The 17,570-nt window shown below is 37.8% G+C and overlaps 1 protein-coding gene across 1 annotated transcript in view; it reads left to right on the top strand.

Moving 5' to 3' along the window:
• The window catches only part of SMARCA2 (SWI/SNF related BAF chromatin remodeling complex subunit ATPase 2), a 127,698-nt gene that overhangs the window by 19,446 nt on the left and 90,682 nt on the right, over positions 1-17,570 (top strand). The window contains exons 3-5 of the mRNA XM_071581487.1: positions 4,068-4,191; positions 15,543-15,872; positions 16,748-16,852. Coding sequence (XP_071437588.1) covers positions 4,068-4,191; positions 15,543-15,872; positions 16,748-16,852 — 559 coding nt within the window. The remainder of the gene's footprint in view (positions 1-4,067; positions 4,192-15,542; positions 15,873-16,747; positions 16,853-17,570) is intronic.

Raw genomic sequence — 17,570 nt, forward strand, 5'->3', positions numbered from 1 at the left:
TACAGAAGACTTACTATGTTGTCATGGATAATGTTAATGGTTTTGAAGAACAAGAGGAAAAGTGAGGGAGATAAAAAGTTCTTAACAAAAATAGTAGTTTTTTTTCTAAATATTTTAGTTGTCTTCCTCATTTCTTGTATATTGGCTAATAGATTTATGCATATTAGACATTCAGATAATCATAAAAATTCTGTCATGGTCCTAGAAGTATAGCACCTTTTTACCAGCAGGCATGTTGGTTTGATTTTTTTTAATGTGTCTTCATTAATTAAAAAACAAAGGAAATATTGATGCCAACCTTGAAAAAATCAAGAGAACTCATGTTAAATGGTGATTTAGTGATTTGTAAGAGATAACAGAGTTGTTGCCTGATTCCCTGCTGTGCAAGTACAGCCACAGTCAGACTGGTGGTCCATCAGTGATGCTTCAGTCATGCTGTGTAGTTATGTGGCAGTTACATGACAACACATTGGTGTTTGATCTATGTAATTTTTTGGTTTAGAAGATGTGTGATCTAGGAAAAACATAGTTTGGTTCTCAATCTGAGTTTTTGATTTTAAGGCTGTTTTTTTTTGGTTAGTTGCATTTTAAGAAGGTGGATAGAAACAAAAAAAAAGAGACACTGTGATCTGAAAGTTTCCCTGGAAATAGGTCAAACTGTGGGGGTGGTCCCGTGGTGTAATGGAGAGCACTCTGGACTCTGAATCCCAAGGTCATGAGTTTTGAGTCTCAGTATGGACCACCGTCCCCTGGCAGTTCAGTGCCTCCCTGTCATCCCATCCCATCAGATCTCGAATGCTCAGCAGGGTCAGCCCCAGTTAGTACCTGGGGCTGTGACAGTCCCGAGGACTTCCCTGTCACCATTCAAGCTCGCTCGGCCGTGGCAGATGGACCTCAGGAGTTAAACGGTGGGGCCAGTTCTGCACACGCTGTGCCTCACCTAAAAAATCCACTGTGCAGGCTGGAAGGGCACACCCACGTGGGGACAGCCCTTCCCAAATCTGCGTTTGCAAAGTTTGGCCATACAATACAATACAGGTCAAACTGTGATGCAGTACTCCCTGTGAGAAGATCTTTATTACTAAATTCAGAGTAAAAGCACTGTAGGCAAAATGTTCCATGTGCATTAGGCATTATGTAAATCTGCCACATATGTAGGTGTGTGCTTGCATACAGTTGAAGTTCGTCCCTAATTCTGTTTCCTAGAAGCACTGTTTATATATCTGAGTGGTTCAGTGCTTGTCCTTACTTAGAGGGACCAATCAAAACAGTAATGTCTTCTCAAAGTTGAGTATGTCTCAACTTCCTGTTTCCCTTCTGTCATATTAATAGTATAAAATAAAAAAGTACCCCAGTGTCCTGGTAGTACTTTTTTGGTAGTATAGGTTGCTTTCTGGAAGGTAGCTTTAATCATTTAAAGAAGACTGAAGAATTCACAGAAATTACACTGTGTGTAAGATTCCTTCTGGGATATTTAACCTGTTGCATAGATTTGAAGTTATCATCTAACTTTATAACTGTATAGTGATTCAGAAAGTTACAGAAAATAACTGGTTTTCAGCTTTTGTAGTCCACTGCTATCCTCTGCTGAATGTTTGAAGTTTTTTCCATAGTCAGTAGATGTGCCTTTAAATGAAATACGTTCTTGGAAATGCCTGTCTCTGCATTTGCTAGCAATAGTGTGATCATGAAAATTAATTTTTGCTTCAGTGAAGTTTATGCTATCTTTGTATTTTGCATGCTTACTAGGAAATTGATAAATGGGTTATAATGAAATTAGTTTTCATTTTTTTCACAGCATAATTTTTATAAGTGCACAGGAGCAAACCCCTTTCTTACTATATTTAGTTTCCCTTCCGTTAGACTTGAAACATTTCAATTTGCTACAGTTGTTTTTGTGTGGGTACCTTACAAAAACTTGTTGTTTTGATTAATTCTTTCCATAGAAGCACTCCTTAAGCTGATGTTTTCTTATATGGTCATGTCTTTACCTCTCTGTTTCTGTGTGGGTTTTTTTTATGTCCTCTTTATGAAAGGCCCCGTGTTTTTCTCTTCACTGCTGCTCTTTGTTAGCACCAGGTCATTAGCCTGCCCTCAGTAAAGGAGATTGTCATGAAAGTTGTGTACATAAACAGTATGCTCGTAATTCTAATGTACACATGCTGTGTCCGTCTTAGTGCCATCAGAGCTGCCTGGATTCACAGAGGTTTCATGGCTGCCACCTGTCAGTGCAGTGAAACTCATCCCTGCAATTACACCACAAATTGTACAGCTAGAGCAAATCTGTTCTGGAAATCACATAAAATTTCCTACACAGTCTCCTTCTCCTCTTGATGGCCCTAAAGATTTAGTCCTGGACACATACTATGACAAAATGTATCCAGATTTACTGGTGTTACCTGTCTGTAGTACTCAGCTGGTGCAGGCAGAAGGTGAACTGCGTATTCTCTTCTGTGTTGGTTATCTTTGTAAGTAGGGGCAAAGATGGGGGGTGAGATGGGTGGGATCTTCATGCCACAGGAAAGGGCATTGGGATTTACTTGGTCAGCAAAGTGGAGCTATTTTTAATGTGTCAGTCATCAGTCTCTGCATTTCTACTCTGTATCCCTAGTTCTTGTAATCAAAAATAGCTTATTGAGTAGTGGGGTTTTTTCTGATACAAGGTCTTTTAAAAAATATTTTTTACTGTCATGACAACTGAATAATGACACGTGAAAAATCCATTTTACTTCTTTTTTGTAACTTTCCTTGTTTTAACCTGTAGTTCTGATACAGAAAAATGACAGTTGAATTACTTCAAAAATGTTGGTAAACAACAAAAAGAATTCTGTGTGCTTAAAGGTACTTTCAGTCAAATCTGGTCATTGCAATGGAAAGTCGAAAACTTTTATAAAGCATTGACAAATTGAAATTTAGAATCACTTTTTACTTTGTAGAAAGGACAACCTTTGTTTAGTTCTGTTTAAATTGAGTCACATGAAACAAATTACTCAAAAATAAGAAACTGAATACCTTTTTTTCTTCTGAGTTGACGTAGCTTCTTGTATACTTATTTAGTAAGCCCTGTGTTTTCCACTGGAGTAAGTTATCTTAACTCTCTTTTCATAAAGAATTCTCAATCCGTAGGTGTGGATTTATATGAAACAGACAGCAAGATCTCCATTCACATTAGGGTTTGCAAGAGCAGTATTTAGTGTGCATTTGTGGATGTGTTAGAGAGGCGCAGAGCTGAGTACTTCTGTAGAGAGAAGCCAAGTAAGCGTTGCCAGTCTGTTCCTTCCTAAACAAAGCCTTGCAGAGCTCTAAGTTAGCAGTTAATGAGCCTAATCTCTTCCCTACTTAGCGGTATGATGTAATTTTTGCTTTCAGATAAAACGTCACTATTTTCTTAAGACATCTTCCTTCTGATGTTACTTTTCTCGTATTTGCACTTACAGATTCCGTCAGTTTCTGTTGTGAAGCCTTTTTTAGTGCCCAACGTGATTTCAGCACTTTGACCACTTGGGCACTTCGACCTTTTCTGCATTTCAAGTACCATGGGAATTGTAGTTCTTGAGGAGTGAATGAGGTGATGGGATCTGTAGGGAGCACAAGTATTATTTTCCCTTCCTTGACTGCCTATCCTTTTTTTTGCTGGCAAAGAAGAGATTACCTCTTGCAGTGTTTTTGAAGAGAAACTGTGTTTGAGACATTACTCTAGAGCAATGCCTGAAAGGGCAAAGTTTGTGCTAAAAATAACTGAAGCCAAGCCACAGGCTGTACTTGCATAAGTTAGTGTGCATTACACTGCTTTGTAATAGGAGCCCAATACCATTCGTGTGTTTGTATTTGCCGAACAGTTCATAAGAAGGGGAGGAAAAAAAAAGGCAAAATAGAAACAGGACAAGCAGTTTAATGGTGTTCTGTTCTTCCCCAGGGAAAGGTTCCCATTGTTTTTATTTTCAATGACTGCTAAGAGAAGTTTTTATTCTTCATGTATTTGTTTAGATTTTGAGTTAAAGTTCGTTTGGATTTTTATGGTGAATCTGTATACTATCTCTGTGTAAATACTTCTTTTGTTTTCACAGTCTATTGATGGCTTGCACGAAAAAGGAATGGTTGAAGATGTTCATTGTGGCTCCATGAAGAGTATGCGACCTCCTCATCCTGGAATGGGCCCACCTCAGAGTCCAATGGACCAGCATAGCCAAGGTTTATCCATGCTGCACATGCTGTGTGATTTTTGGGGCCCCTTTGCTTTTCAAAGAGGCTGTAGTTCCATGTTAACACATTCCGATTATTTCCTTTCAGTTATGTTTGGAAAGACTGAACAGGGCAAGGAGAATAACTGAATCCCTTTGCTTTCTGGAGTCTCCATCAGCCATGTAGTGAAAAAAAACTGAGGTTCAAGTCTGTGGCTGGGGAAAGTAATTGAACTAAATCTATGACAGATTTTAGTTTATATCTCTTAAAAAACCCCAACAACCCACCTAGTCATTTCCTATCTTATGTGGGTATTGTAAAGGTAAATGCATTAGAATATGATTTATTTTAATCCTTTGGTGAAGAAGTTATAAGAGAGAAGAAGAACCCAAACAAGCCTGGAGAAAGTTTTTTAATACCTGTAATGTTTGGTCAAGTGCTGATCAAAGTTCTTTCCAATGTTTTTTATGCCAGAAAATGGAAACTTTTAAACACATTGCTACATGCCTTCTTTGTGTCCTGTAGCCTGCAACATAAAATGAGCAGCTTGGTATGTTGGAGATGTAATTTAAAATACCTGTTGGTATTAATAAGTTCAGCAGATAAGGCTTTGTATATTGCATGGTTAATTAACTACAGCATCACCTGAAGAATCCCAAATGAAATTACTCTTGGTGTGACACACTATACAGACGTTTTAAGAGGTGGTCCTTGTTTGATATATTTACATCTTTACTACACAGGATAGGAAAAATGTTGCAAGGGAAGAACCAGCTACAGGTCAGCAAAATGATTGAACCCCAACTGCTTTGTCACTTTTCAGTGGAATGTGACTGAGGCACTAGACTGTGATTTGTCCGGTGAATCCCAGTCTGGGACCTTGATAATCCAGAAGTAATTTTTTTCCATTTAACTTTTCAATGTCAGTTAAGTAAAATAGAACTGATTTTGCAGAGACAAATTCTTCATCAGGTAAAATTTTCCCATTGATTTCAATAAGATGCAAGTGTAATCATCTGAGAGAAGTATTTTACATTTAGGGACACTTCTGCATTTGATGAAATGAACAGAGCATTTCAAAGGTGATTGTATTTGTAGCAGCTTTGTCAGGCTAAGGACTACAGATCCCTACTCTCTTTTTGGTGTATGTTATTAACCAGACTATAGCATTAACCAAACTATAGACATTACTGGAGTTCTGATGTGGAGCAGACTTTTAAAAGAAATGGTCGAAAAACCCCTACACATCCTAGTATTTCAAATTATTTTTTTGAATTATAGAGGAATGTTTTAGCTTGTTTTGTTTCTCAGTCTCCATGATTTTATTCTTACACAATTACCTTTTCCACAAAAATGGTGGTCACACTCGAGACTGTTCTAATACCTGTTGGGCAAACTCCCACTGGCTAACTGTTGTGGGTTCACCTTGGCTGAATGCCAGGTGCACACTCAGCTGCTCCACCCCTCCCCTTCCCAGACGAATAGCCGAGAGAGTACGGTGAGAGGGAGGGAAAAGAAAATAACACTAACAGTGGGTTAAAATATAGGCAGTTTATGCAAAAAGAAGGAAAACTAAAGCAGTGGGCACATGCACAAAACAGAAGGTAGCAGTCAATCTCCACCTTCCACGAGCAGCAATGGTTAGCCACCCCTTGGAGAAGCAGAGCTCCAGCAGTCACAACAGTTGTCAGCAAGCAGCCATCATGAGACAGTGAGTGCCTCCCTTCCAGCTCCTTGCCTCAGTTTATATCTGGGTTGATGTCATATGGTATGGAATATCCCCTTGGTCAGTGTAGGACAGCTGCCCTACCTATGTCACCTCTTGGATCTCGCTCGTGACTGAAAAAGAAATGTTACAGCGCTTGCACTGAGCAGTAGTCAAAATGTAGGCTTTTTATCAACACTTCTTTAGCTGCCAGTGCAGAGCACAACACTGCAAGGGCTACTATGGGAAAATAAATTCCAGCTCAGCCAGATCCACTACACTAAATTCATACTTTTTACCCATTAGTTTACAGATCCAAGATAGAAAACCAGGACTTTCAACCTACTTGATACGTTCAGTCTGATTTCCTACAACATAAGAGTTGTATAGGACACTTGTGTTTTTACAGATTTTGTAGAAATATGCCACATGGTAAAAGAGAGTGAGTTTACCCATGCCCACACTCATGGCAAAAGGTCTATCAGTTCTTTGAGAGTCCATGGAAAGATGCCCAGTAACTCTTCAAATTCTGGTAATATCTTCAGATGTGTATGGTACATTGTTAAAAAACAAGACTTATCATAAAGTTCACTTCCTTACAAATATCTGATAGATGAGCTTGCAGTACACAGTTATGTACAATTTTTAACAATATGAATGTCAAATAGAAATTATATATTAGTTCTAGGTCTGTTTTTTCATGGCATATTGTGTGTAGGTCTCAAGTTGAAGTAGATAAATATGCACTAATTAGTATTTTTGGGGGGCATTTTGGGGAAAGTGTCTGAAGAAGTTCAAAATCCCAGAAAATGGATCACTCTAAACTTTATCCATTGGTTTGGAAGCGTAAGCAAAATGGCTATTTATCAGTTAAATATTGTTCTAGGTAAAATTAAGTAAATGTTGTCTTTTAATTCTGTATTACATTGTCTGTAACTCAGGCCATCAAGAATAGTTTTATGTTAAAATCACAGAAACATAATGTGGTTTAGGTGGAAGGGGACCTTTAAAAGTCATGTAGTCCTACTGCCTTGCACTGAGCAGGTACATTTGCAGCTAGGTCAGGTTGTTCAGAGCCCCACTCAAACTGACCTTGAATGTTTCCAGGAATGGGCTGGGGTTTCACCACCCTCATAAAAAAAGGGGTTTTCTTTTATCTAGACTGAATTTATTGTGTAAAACAATTCCCACTGTCACTGCAGGTCCTTTTTAAAAGTCTCCTTCCATCTTTCTTATAAGCCCCTTTAAGCAGTAGAAGGTCACAATAAGGTCTCCCTGGAACCTTCTCTTGTCTAGGCTGAACAACCTCCAACACACTCAGCCTTTCTGCATAGGAGAGATGCTCTAGAGCTCTGATCATCTTCATGGCCCTCCTCTGGACCTACTCCCACAGATCCATCTTTCCTGTGCTGAGGGTTCCAGAGCTGGACGTTGTACTCCAGATGGGGGTCTCACCAGAGCAGAGAGACAGAATCCCCTCCCTCAGCCTGCTGGCTGCACTGCTTTAATGCAGCCCAAGATGTGGTTTTCTTTACAGGCCACATGCGCACATTGCCAGGTCTTGTCAAACTTCTTGTGCACCAGCACCCCCAAGTTGGTTTTGGCGGGGCTGCTCTCAATCTCTGCATCCCCCAGCCCTCATTGATACTTGCAATTGCATCAACTCTTGTGCAGGACCTTGCACTTGTTTGGTACTTATCCCAGTAAGTTCACAAATCTTGAGCTTGTCGAAGTCTTTCTGAATTGTGTGAAGTCAGCCTTTATTTTGACAAATTTACTCTTTTTTAATATATTACAGAAATGTAATATTTTATAAAATATTTATATATTTACATAAATACTATTTTTATATACTAATCAAACAAATGTATTATTATTTTTGTGGAGATCATAAACTAAATTGACTCATTAAAAAGTAGACAGATGTGATACACAGTACTTAGTGCAGTACAGTATTTGCACAGCTGTCAGGAAGAAGCATCCTGGCCCATGAGTGGGCTTCTCCATTCGTTGTTAAAAGCTAGTAGCTGTAAGGATAGACACAACCTTGTCTGCCTGTTAGAGCTATAAAAGGTACTTGGCTTGTTACTGTATGGCATTTTGATTTGAAAGAAAGATATTACTAAGTAAAATCAATATAATACACTGTATATTTCAAGGTAGTTAAATAGCAGATTATGAACTCCAGCTGGAAGTTGATTGGGTTTTTTTGTTTCGCCTGAAGAATGTTGAACTCCATTTTCTATTCTTTCTGAGAGAGAATTAAAAGAGGACTTGATTAGTATCACACATTCCCAGATGGTAGAAAGGCTTGCAATAGATGGAGCTATTTATCTTTAAGGAGGAAAAAATGTGTATGGAGTGGGGGGAGGCAGTGTAGTTTGCTTCCTGCAAATTTAAGTTGGGTGAATTCATACTGTATTAAATATCTGTATCTTACTTAATGAAGATAATTAACTTTTAGGACAAAGATGACCCAGGTATTTGTGAATGTTTAAGTCAACACTGAATGTCTTTCTCATCTGTTTGATAGACCAAGGAAGGAAGTTGTTTGCAGGCTGAGAGTATTTGGTCTGCTTTAGACAAGTTAGGTAGACTGTCGTGGCTGTAACGGTCCCTTCTTGACAGAAATCGTCCAAGGCTCCAAGATAGTGAGAACTGGTAAGGTGCTGTAGGAAACCCTGGAAAGAATGTGAAGATGGATAATTTTCATGGAAGTCTTCCATTCTTAAGAGATTTGAGTGGAACAGTTGTGATAAATGCATAGGCTGTTGTCCTTTTGTATGCAGTTTACAGTTGGAAGTGGTCTCAAAATGAGATTTCATTTAAATGTCAAGTGTTCCAATAGCAGTCTTTTTGTAGTATTTTTTTAAAGAAGAAAGTCTTGCAAAAAATTGTCTCAAGTAAAAACCAAATTTCTCTATATAATATGTGCTTACAAATGTGGGTGAATAAATTAGAAACAAATTGGCAAACTGCACATGTGATGGTAGGCAGTATTTATGTAAATCAAGCATGGAGTTGTGAATGAACAAGGATGATACAGAATTTTGGATGTAATGATTATTACAATCTGTGTTAAGACAACACTTTTTTTTGAGGCGAGATGAATGATAAAATCAGAAACACTTCAAAGCTAAATCTCTTAAGAGTTTTGTCATTTTGCTCAAGTGCCTTTGCAGTGTTTGAATGGCAGTTACTGTTCTCAGATTTTTGCTTTTTTTAAATGATAATTACTAAGTTAAGGTATGCAACTTAATTATTTAGTTCCTAGATTTATTTTTTTATTGGCACTGAGATGCAACTCGTGCAGAAAGAACGTGTTAGTAGCTCTGACAGATTGCAGTGTGCAGTAAAAATGTATCAATAGGATGATTTTCAGGAGTCCGACATTAATTGATGGGGAAAATACCATGAACTGATATCTTTCACCTTAGCAGTTACTCCTTTCCACTCGTAAAGCCAAATTGGAGAAAGGGTAACATGCCTGACTATTTTTGGTGACAGATTTTCTTTTCTTCAACTTACATACAGTGATGGCCCTGTTTAGTCTTAATACCTTTCTTTTGATGCTAATAGGTTAAATGAAAGGAAAATCCATCACTCCTACTTCATATTTAGCTGTTTAAATAGTAAGCTTACTTCACTTAACTGAATTGGAATTACGTTAGAAACTACTTTCAGCCTCTGCAAATCAACTGTGGTGAAATTTACAGTATTTATATGAGCAGTATGAAAATTACTGTAAGTTGTTAAGGTGTTAAACTTTTACACAAAAGACTAAAATTATGGTTAGATTTGTCTTTGTAAGAGGACTGAAGAGAAGTTGTAAAGAGAAGCCAAATATTTATATAAAACATCTATATTACAATTATAAAATATATAAGTGGACTGATGTTAATAATTTATGTATTTTTCCAGGACTTGGAACAAATTAAATTAAATTATTGTGATACTTGATCTGTATTTATTTTCAATTATCATGCAGCGTGTGTTGAACTTCTTAAAAAGACACACGATTTAACTTACAGAGTTCACTAAGATACAGCTACTACACAGGCAATGTTCATTGTCCTTGCTAAATCAGTTGCGCTTCCTTTTCTGAATTCTTTCAGCCTTTTAGAGATGAGATCTGTCACCTTATTCATCTGCCTGCCAGTGTAATACATCTCAACAGTTTTATTTCTACAGTCCTAATTTTAAACTACTTGCACGCAAGTGACCTGTTTGTTCAGAGTTTCACAAGAACTGATGTTAACCCTGGCCACATTACTGACAGGGAGATGTTATACTTTGCTTGCCTTAATAAAGTTTGTAGCCTTGGTGCAATATGGATATATTTTCCACTGTGTTCCAAGGTGTTATGTTTTCCTGCTGTGCGTTGTGGAGATGTACTTAGTCCTTTTTTGTTTTTCAACGTGAGTTGATGATTTAAGTGATTGTTTAAATGAGTTACACAACTGTATTGTTTAAATGAGTTACACAGCTGTATTTCTTCTATCTGTATCTTCCTAATCCACAGATTCTCTTAGAGTCCCATTCTTGCTAATGGTTTTAGTATAAAGATGTGAACATGCATGATCCTCAGACATTTTCATTATTTTGGTCATATTTTTAGTGGAGAGTCAAAAACCTATGTTGAACATTCCCGTGGACTGCTGTAACCTTTACTCTTTCAGTGTCACACTCATTACCAGGGTCTAGAATTCATTCAGATGTATTATTTTCTCCCTCATTATAGCAGAGAAAAAGGTCTCAATTATTAGCTTTCTGGTTCTTCTAACTATAAAAGGGTAAGATCAAGATGTTACTTGTTTTTGTTCACTAAAGTGTGCTGGTTTAAAGGTAAACTGGCAGGATAAAAGAACCTGACTCAAGAGAGATTAGAAGTCAGAGTTACAATTTACTTAAGAAGATTACAATACATACAATGGTACAGAGAAAAATTGGTTTTAACCCACAAAACCAGATGTATAACCCAGTATCCTGGGGCGTGGACAGAAGTGTTCATTAGCCCCTGTGCTTACACACGGTCCCCTGTGTATAAAGTAAAAGGAAAGGCAAACCTGTTGGTGAGGATGATGGTCACAGTGTGGTTGAGAGTGACAGTCATAGTCCTGTCGAGGTTCTGGTCCTCCTCTGGATATGATGAAGTGGTATCAGAAGTCCCAAAACACGAGGATTATGTGTGCTCAGGTTCAGGTGGGAATGCCCAGTAGCTCCTGCCAGGGCGGAGGGTTTGTGGGTGATTTAACTCTGTGAATCATGGGATAATTTTTGGAGGCTTTGATGGCCAGTTCTGCGCAGGCTGTGCCTCAGCTGAAAAATCCACTGCACAGGCTTGAAGGGTACACTCATGTGGGTAGAGCCCTCCCAAAATATCTTCATGATCATGGTGATGGTCTAGGTTGTTGCAGCTGCCTATTAGGCAGTCCCTAATGGCCCATTAGCAGACATGACCCATCAGACTGGGTGTGAAGATGCTAATACATCCCTGGAGGGGAGTTATCACACATTGATGTGAAAACAAACACTGCCTTGTCTCCCAGGGTTCTCTTAACACTGAACTTGTAGCCTGAGATGTCAGGTGTGCCCTGGGCAGCTGCTGCAAATTACCCATTATTAGCAGTTCATCAGAAATCACATTAGTGATTAGTTACACCTACACAGTGATAAACTGGTCCCGGCTGCTGTGACTGGGACGTGGAGACAGAAAGCAGTTAGAGTAGAAACTTTGCAGTCTTTCCTCCAAAAGTACTTGGGTTTGGTGATGTGTTAGAACTAGGATTTCTTCCAGTGTTAATACTGTGAAGTATATGTATTGTTTATGATATCCTATGATAGCATGTTCAATGTTCTATTGAACAAGTTGATACCAAGGTGGGATGAAAAGAGTGATTATATTCCTGATTATGCATACAGCTAAGAAGACATTGGGTTTTTTACTCCTGAAAATTTGAAATGAATTTCTGATGTAGCCCCTTGATGTAGCCATTGAAGGATTATGAGAAGTCAGACCAGACTGTCCTCAGAGGTGCATAGCAAAAGCAGAAAAGTAACAGTCACAAATTATGTGAGTGAAATTCTTACGGGACTTAAAGGAAAGGAAATTCAGCTTGAGAGTGATAAATAAACACTGTCATTGGAGGTTTTCCAAATTCAGTTAGACAAGAGAAACCTGTTTCTGGAGAAACCTGATACAGCTTTAAATGACAGGTTGGACTGTTGGGCCACCTTTTCCTCTTTTTGCATAACTTTTACTTTCAATATTTTTCAGAACTATAGGTTATGTATTGTCTTTTGCAAGCATATAGATTTCTTCTGTTGAGAGTGTTCTGCACATTATCATTCAGTGCTCTTGCCATCTTCCTTTCTGAAGGTTAAATTAAACAGAATTGTTTATGCAAAATAGAAAAGAGAATGCCAGTGGAAGGTGTAGAAGAAGGGGTGCTTGACAGATCAGCAGTTAACAATTAGTTGGGTATTAAAAAAACTTGCTGAATACTTACTGTGGAAATGCATGTGTGCTATAGAAAAATGCATTTGAAAGCCTTCATAGCAGATGAAGGCATGCTTACAAAGTTCAAAAATCTGTCTTTGTACATTAAACATTCTAATGGACCGTGTCTTTATTTTTTTCATTTATGGTATATGATGGTTAAACTCAATTTTAGTGGATCTTCATGTGTGCGTGCTTAGCTGTGTTACAATATGTGTGACAAGATAGGGAAAAAGCAAGTAGGATAAACACTTCATTAGGACAGGCGTGTGGTGGTGTATATTGTCACACTGTCTTATGAAAGTTTTCCAAATGTAAAGGAAAATTTTCAATACAGCATCACAAAATTTACATTCTGTAAATGCCACATTGTAACACCTTTAAAGAAGTTTAGAAGGTTCTGATATATTTTGTGGAAATTTTTTTTCGTTCTTCCTCTTGTCAAGCCTAGTTCCCTAAAGCAGAGGACTTTGAGAAAGAGAGAGTGTAAGTAATAAAGATATATCTAGAAAGCTCAAAAAAGTTCTGAAAACGCCTCTTTGCAAAACAATCACAGACTTGTGCCTCAAACTGTGAGGACTGAGAATAAGTACTCAGTATCTTACACTACTGTTCTAAATTTCTGTAGTGCAGATGGATTTCAGATTTCTGGGTCTGAAGTCTATCCGTGATTAAGGAATTTATAACTTGGACAATATAACTTGAGGAGGGAGATAGACCATTCTTTGAAATGCAATTTAGAAAACAAGGTAGTTTGAATTAGGTGCCATTTAAAGTAAATCCTGAGATTTGGAAATGTAATCACAGGCAGATGTTGCAATAAATGCCATTTTGTAGTATAAAATAGTAATGCAACTCCATGTTTTCAGTTTTATTGTTGCATAGCCATTTTTTAAAAGCAGTATGCTCAGCAAGAGGGATCTGTAGCTTCCCCTGTTTTCTTAAAAAATTTAGAGACAGAAGTAGGTTAGTGGAAGGAGATGAATAAATGGAATAAACTTACAGTTATTTGTCATACCTTTTACCACCACCAAAGGATGTATAAACCAATTTTTATATTGAGCTAGTAAGTAGCTTAAGTAATTATAACTTCGTAAGGTCGTTTCCTTTTCATTGAACTCCTCCCCTCACTTCCTCCTTTTTCTCTGAACTGTGTAATTTTTCTTACTCTCACCACAATCTTCTTCCCTTCCTGTCACCATTTTCTTTAGATTGAACTCTGTCTTTTCTGGTCTTTGCCATCACAAACCCATTTTCTTCCTCTTGTACTTCTGTCTCATTTTCCTTTTTTAGGAGAACTGAAATAATCTGTCTTTTATGTCATACATTTACAACCTTTACTTTGTTACATTTTAATCCCCCAGACCTCAGCATCTGTTAGCACAAATTTCAATTCTCTGGCACTCCCATCTCTCTGCTTAAGCTAGTGACTTACAGCTGCTGTCATCCCAGAAAAGTTGGAGTGCTTTGAGGTTTTACCTGTGTTGCCTTTACTGAAGGCTCAGTAAGAACAAAGAAGTGTTGTGTGAAAAAAAACTCCAAGGCAATTTTGTAGGAGATAAGTAGGCAGTGGCTTTAATGAGCTAGGCTTGTCCAGGAATACATGGATGTACACGTGTCCAAACTAATTTCCATGTTTTTCATAATACGGTCTAGCCCATCATTATTTTACGCGTCTCCCAGTTCACCCTTGTCCTGCCACAGTCCCAGCCCCTCTGATTTGAGGCTAGGGGTTGCCTGGACCCCTTGTTCCTCATCTTCCTTTTCCTTGGACTTACTAAGTTCTTCCACTGTTCTGACTTCTCAGCCACTCTGCCCTGTTTATGTCTCTTGTGGCAAGCCTTTTGATATTCTTCAGCCCTCTGCCTTGAAAAGAGTCTAAACAGCTAAAAGAATTTGAGCCATTGATATGGGATAGGGGTTACAGTAGATAAACATTGAACTTAAGCTGTTGGAAATATTAACACACTCAATTTGCCTTTGCTGCTACAGCTACTGTATTCCTAAAATCTATAAAATGTGAAAATCAAAAAATCAAAAACCCTTCCTGCATCCAAGCTAAAGAGAGAGCAAAATTTCTTCCTTCTGTGATCTGGACCACATATAGATGAAATTGAAAGTGACAAGGAATAGTGAGGGAAGAGTAGATTGGTGTCACAGAATGTGGTATAAACTGTGGAGTTCTCTGATCCATGGCTTACTACTATGGAATATGGAAATGAGTCCTAAGATTTCTAGGTTTTAAAAAAAAAAATTGAGGGGGCTTTTCTAGTTCTGAAGAGCATTATTCGTGTTCCACAGTATCAGTGGAAGTGGGTAAATATTTTTTCACTCTTTTTTCACTCTTTTTTCACTCTTGGTGAACAAAAGGCACCAAAGTCGCTATCTGCTATGCATTGTGAAGCTCAAGCAAAGGCATAATAAGTGTAACTAAAATTCAATATTAAACCCACTGCATTTTCAAACACTAATATTTCAGAACTATGATTGCTTTTCTCGAACTTTATAGAGTAACGTAGTTTCTAGTAGCTTCTTCAGAGGATGGTTTTTTTGCTTGCAGTAGGTGTCCCAAATTGTTGAGCACCCAGATAGCAAAAGGTATTGAACATTCTTGTCTGACTCCAACCTTTACTCTTTATAAATTTAAGATCAATTGTATAGAAAGCAAATGCCATTTGTTTCTATTTTCGTATGTTGGTAAGTTTTGGCAAAGAGTGCCTGTAGAAGTGAATATGCAGATAGTCCTCAGTGTGTATGCATTAAAATAAACTTAGAATATTAAGCTGTAAACTAGGCAGACTTCACTGTGTGTGTTCCACAAGGAAACATTTGTCCAGCATTCTAGTAAACAGTACCATCTCCTCAGGGTTCTGTATTGTATTTCATACTTTTATTTGTCTTACTCCACATGTGAAGGTAATCGTTATTTTTAGGAAATACTGGACTAAATAACTGTAGTTCTTCTCAAAGAATAGCTCTGAAAACTATCTTGATATCCCAGGGAATTTCATATTGCATTTCGTCATTGCAGAAAATGCTACAACTATCCTGACTTGGGAGAGACATTTTTATGCTCTGTATACTGTTAAAGAAATATGATGGAATTGAGATTTAACTAACAGAAAGGTAAGTTTGTGATTCTTCTGCCTGTTCTAGGTTATATGTCTCCTCACCCATCACCACTAGGAGCACCAGAGCATGTGTCCAGTCCAATGTCTGGAGGAGGTCCAACACCGCCTCAGATGACTCCCAGTCAGCCAGGACCCATTATACCAGGAGACCCACAAGTTATGAATCAGCCTAACAGAGGGCCTTCCCCTTTCAGCCCGGCCCAGCTGCATCAGCTGCGGGCTCAGATTCTAGCATACAAAATGTTGGCTAGAGGTCAGCCTTTACCAGAAAACCTCCAGCTTGCAGTTCAGGGCAAGAGGACCCTTCCAGGCATTCAACAGCAACAGCCTCCCAGTGCCTTCAACAGACAGTCTGGTAAGTGAATGCTTGGTAAGAGTCTTTGCTCAGGTAATGCTTGAAGTTCTGCCTGTGGTAGATTAAGAAATGGGTGCTGTGCAGGGTTATAATTTGAGACTGTATTCTGGCATCAAAGTGAACAGAATGGCCCTTGATTTTAAGCTTGGACAAGCACATAAAACACATCTATTATTAATAGGGTATTGTCAAAACTGAAATAGAAGTTATTTCACTGTGCAGTACTGTTTCTGTCCTGATTATGCTTGCCAGGTTTTGAATGTTAATTGTACTTTACTGATAGCAATTTCACTGTTTTTCTTAGAGTAAATTTTCAGACTCCTGTCGCTATGTAGAAAAGTACATAAAGTAGTCTGGAGTAAGTTGACTTGATTATTTAGATTGTTGAAAGTAAAACAAACTATATATAATACACTGTCAAGTGAAAGACAGAAGGAAAGGAAAGTGTGAATTTTTTTCTCCTAGTGTTCATAGGTGTTACAGTGTGACAAGCAAGCACATTTTGGTCCTAAGAAAACTGTTAGATTAAGCACCCTGCACCTCTTAGTTTCTGAACACTTCCATTAGTGAGTTTGCCTTAGAAACTGAGGGTTAAGATAATACCACTTTCTTTTAAATAATCATTTTAATAATTTCACTGTTCATTTTGGTGGATATGGCTTTGCTACCAAAAAAATAGGATTTATTTCGTAAAACAAGCTTGTAATATGCTTCATTATGTATATTTTTTCACAATAAAAGCTACTTATCCTTATTTCATGAAGAAAGGAACTACTTGCCTGAACAGACTATCATGCTAGAAAGAAGAATGATTTTTGAGTACTTGGAAATGCTTTGTGTCTTCACAAATGGTTTTTTCCTTTGTCAAATTGCAGGTATTGGATTACATGGAATAAGTGGTGCTGCAGCTGGACCAGGGCCTGCTCCAGGGATTCCTGGACATACAACTGCTGCCATTACCCCTAAAACTTGGACTGAAGGTATGGTGGGAGAAAGGTGCAGGGGAAAGAAAAAATAAAAGGTAAAATGACATGGAGAAAAATAGTGTAACCTTTACTGTATCTTAGATTTTAATCAAGAAGTTCTAAACTTTTATTCATCTGTGAATGATCCACATGAAATTACTGCAATTTGTAGGCAGATTGAACACGAAGCACCTTTTTGCAATCACAATGAAATATGTAAGCTGCCTGCGGGACACTCATAAAACCTACTAAATAAGTAATTTTCTGATCATGCTTGTCTTTTACCTGTAGTCTTTGCTACTGTAAATAAAAGTTTTCAAATCATGGTAGAATTAAGCTGCTTTCTTTTTGTTGTTGTTGTTTGTTTACTTATTTTGTAATCAAATAGCTTTGAATGATCAGTGTAGTCTTTGAGATCAAATGAGCAGTGTACTTTTTCTCCCTCTGTGTGATAATCAGATTTTGAACCAAATCATTCGGATTTGGGTTTACAGGCTGATGTCATTGTTTAAAAGCAGAATAGCAGAATTAAAATTAAAAAGAATTAGAAATCGTAGTAATATGTATTGTTTGAAGTTGTGAAGGTTTCTTTAGAGATATTTAAAAAGAAGCATGGTAGTGCAGACTTGGGAATATTACAGACTTCTTTTATGGTACATATGTATGTTTTGTTGCTTGTACGATTGTCTGGGATCAGTGGTGACTCTGTGATAGTTAACATCATAACAAAGGC

Source organism: Pithys albifrons, chromosome Z, assembly GCF_047495875.1.
Source record: "Pithys albifrons albifrons isolate INPA30051 chromosome Z, PitAlb_v1, whole genome shotgun sequence".
Taxonomy (NCBI): Eukaryota; Metazoa; Chordata; class Aves; order Passeriformes; family Thamnophilidae; genus Pithys; species Pithys albifrons.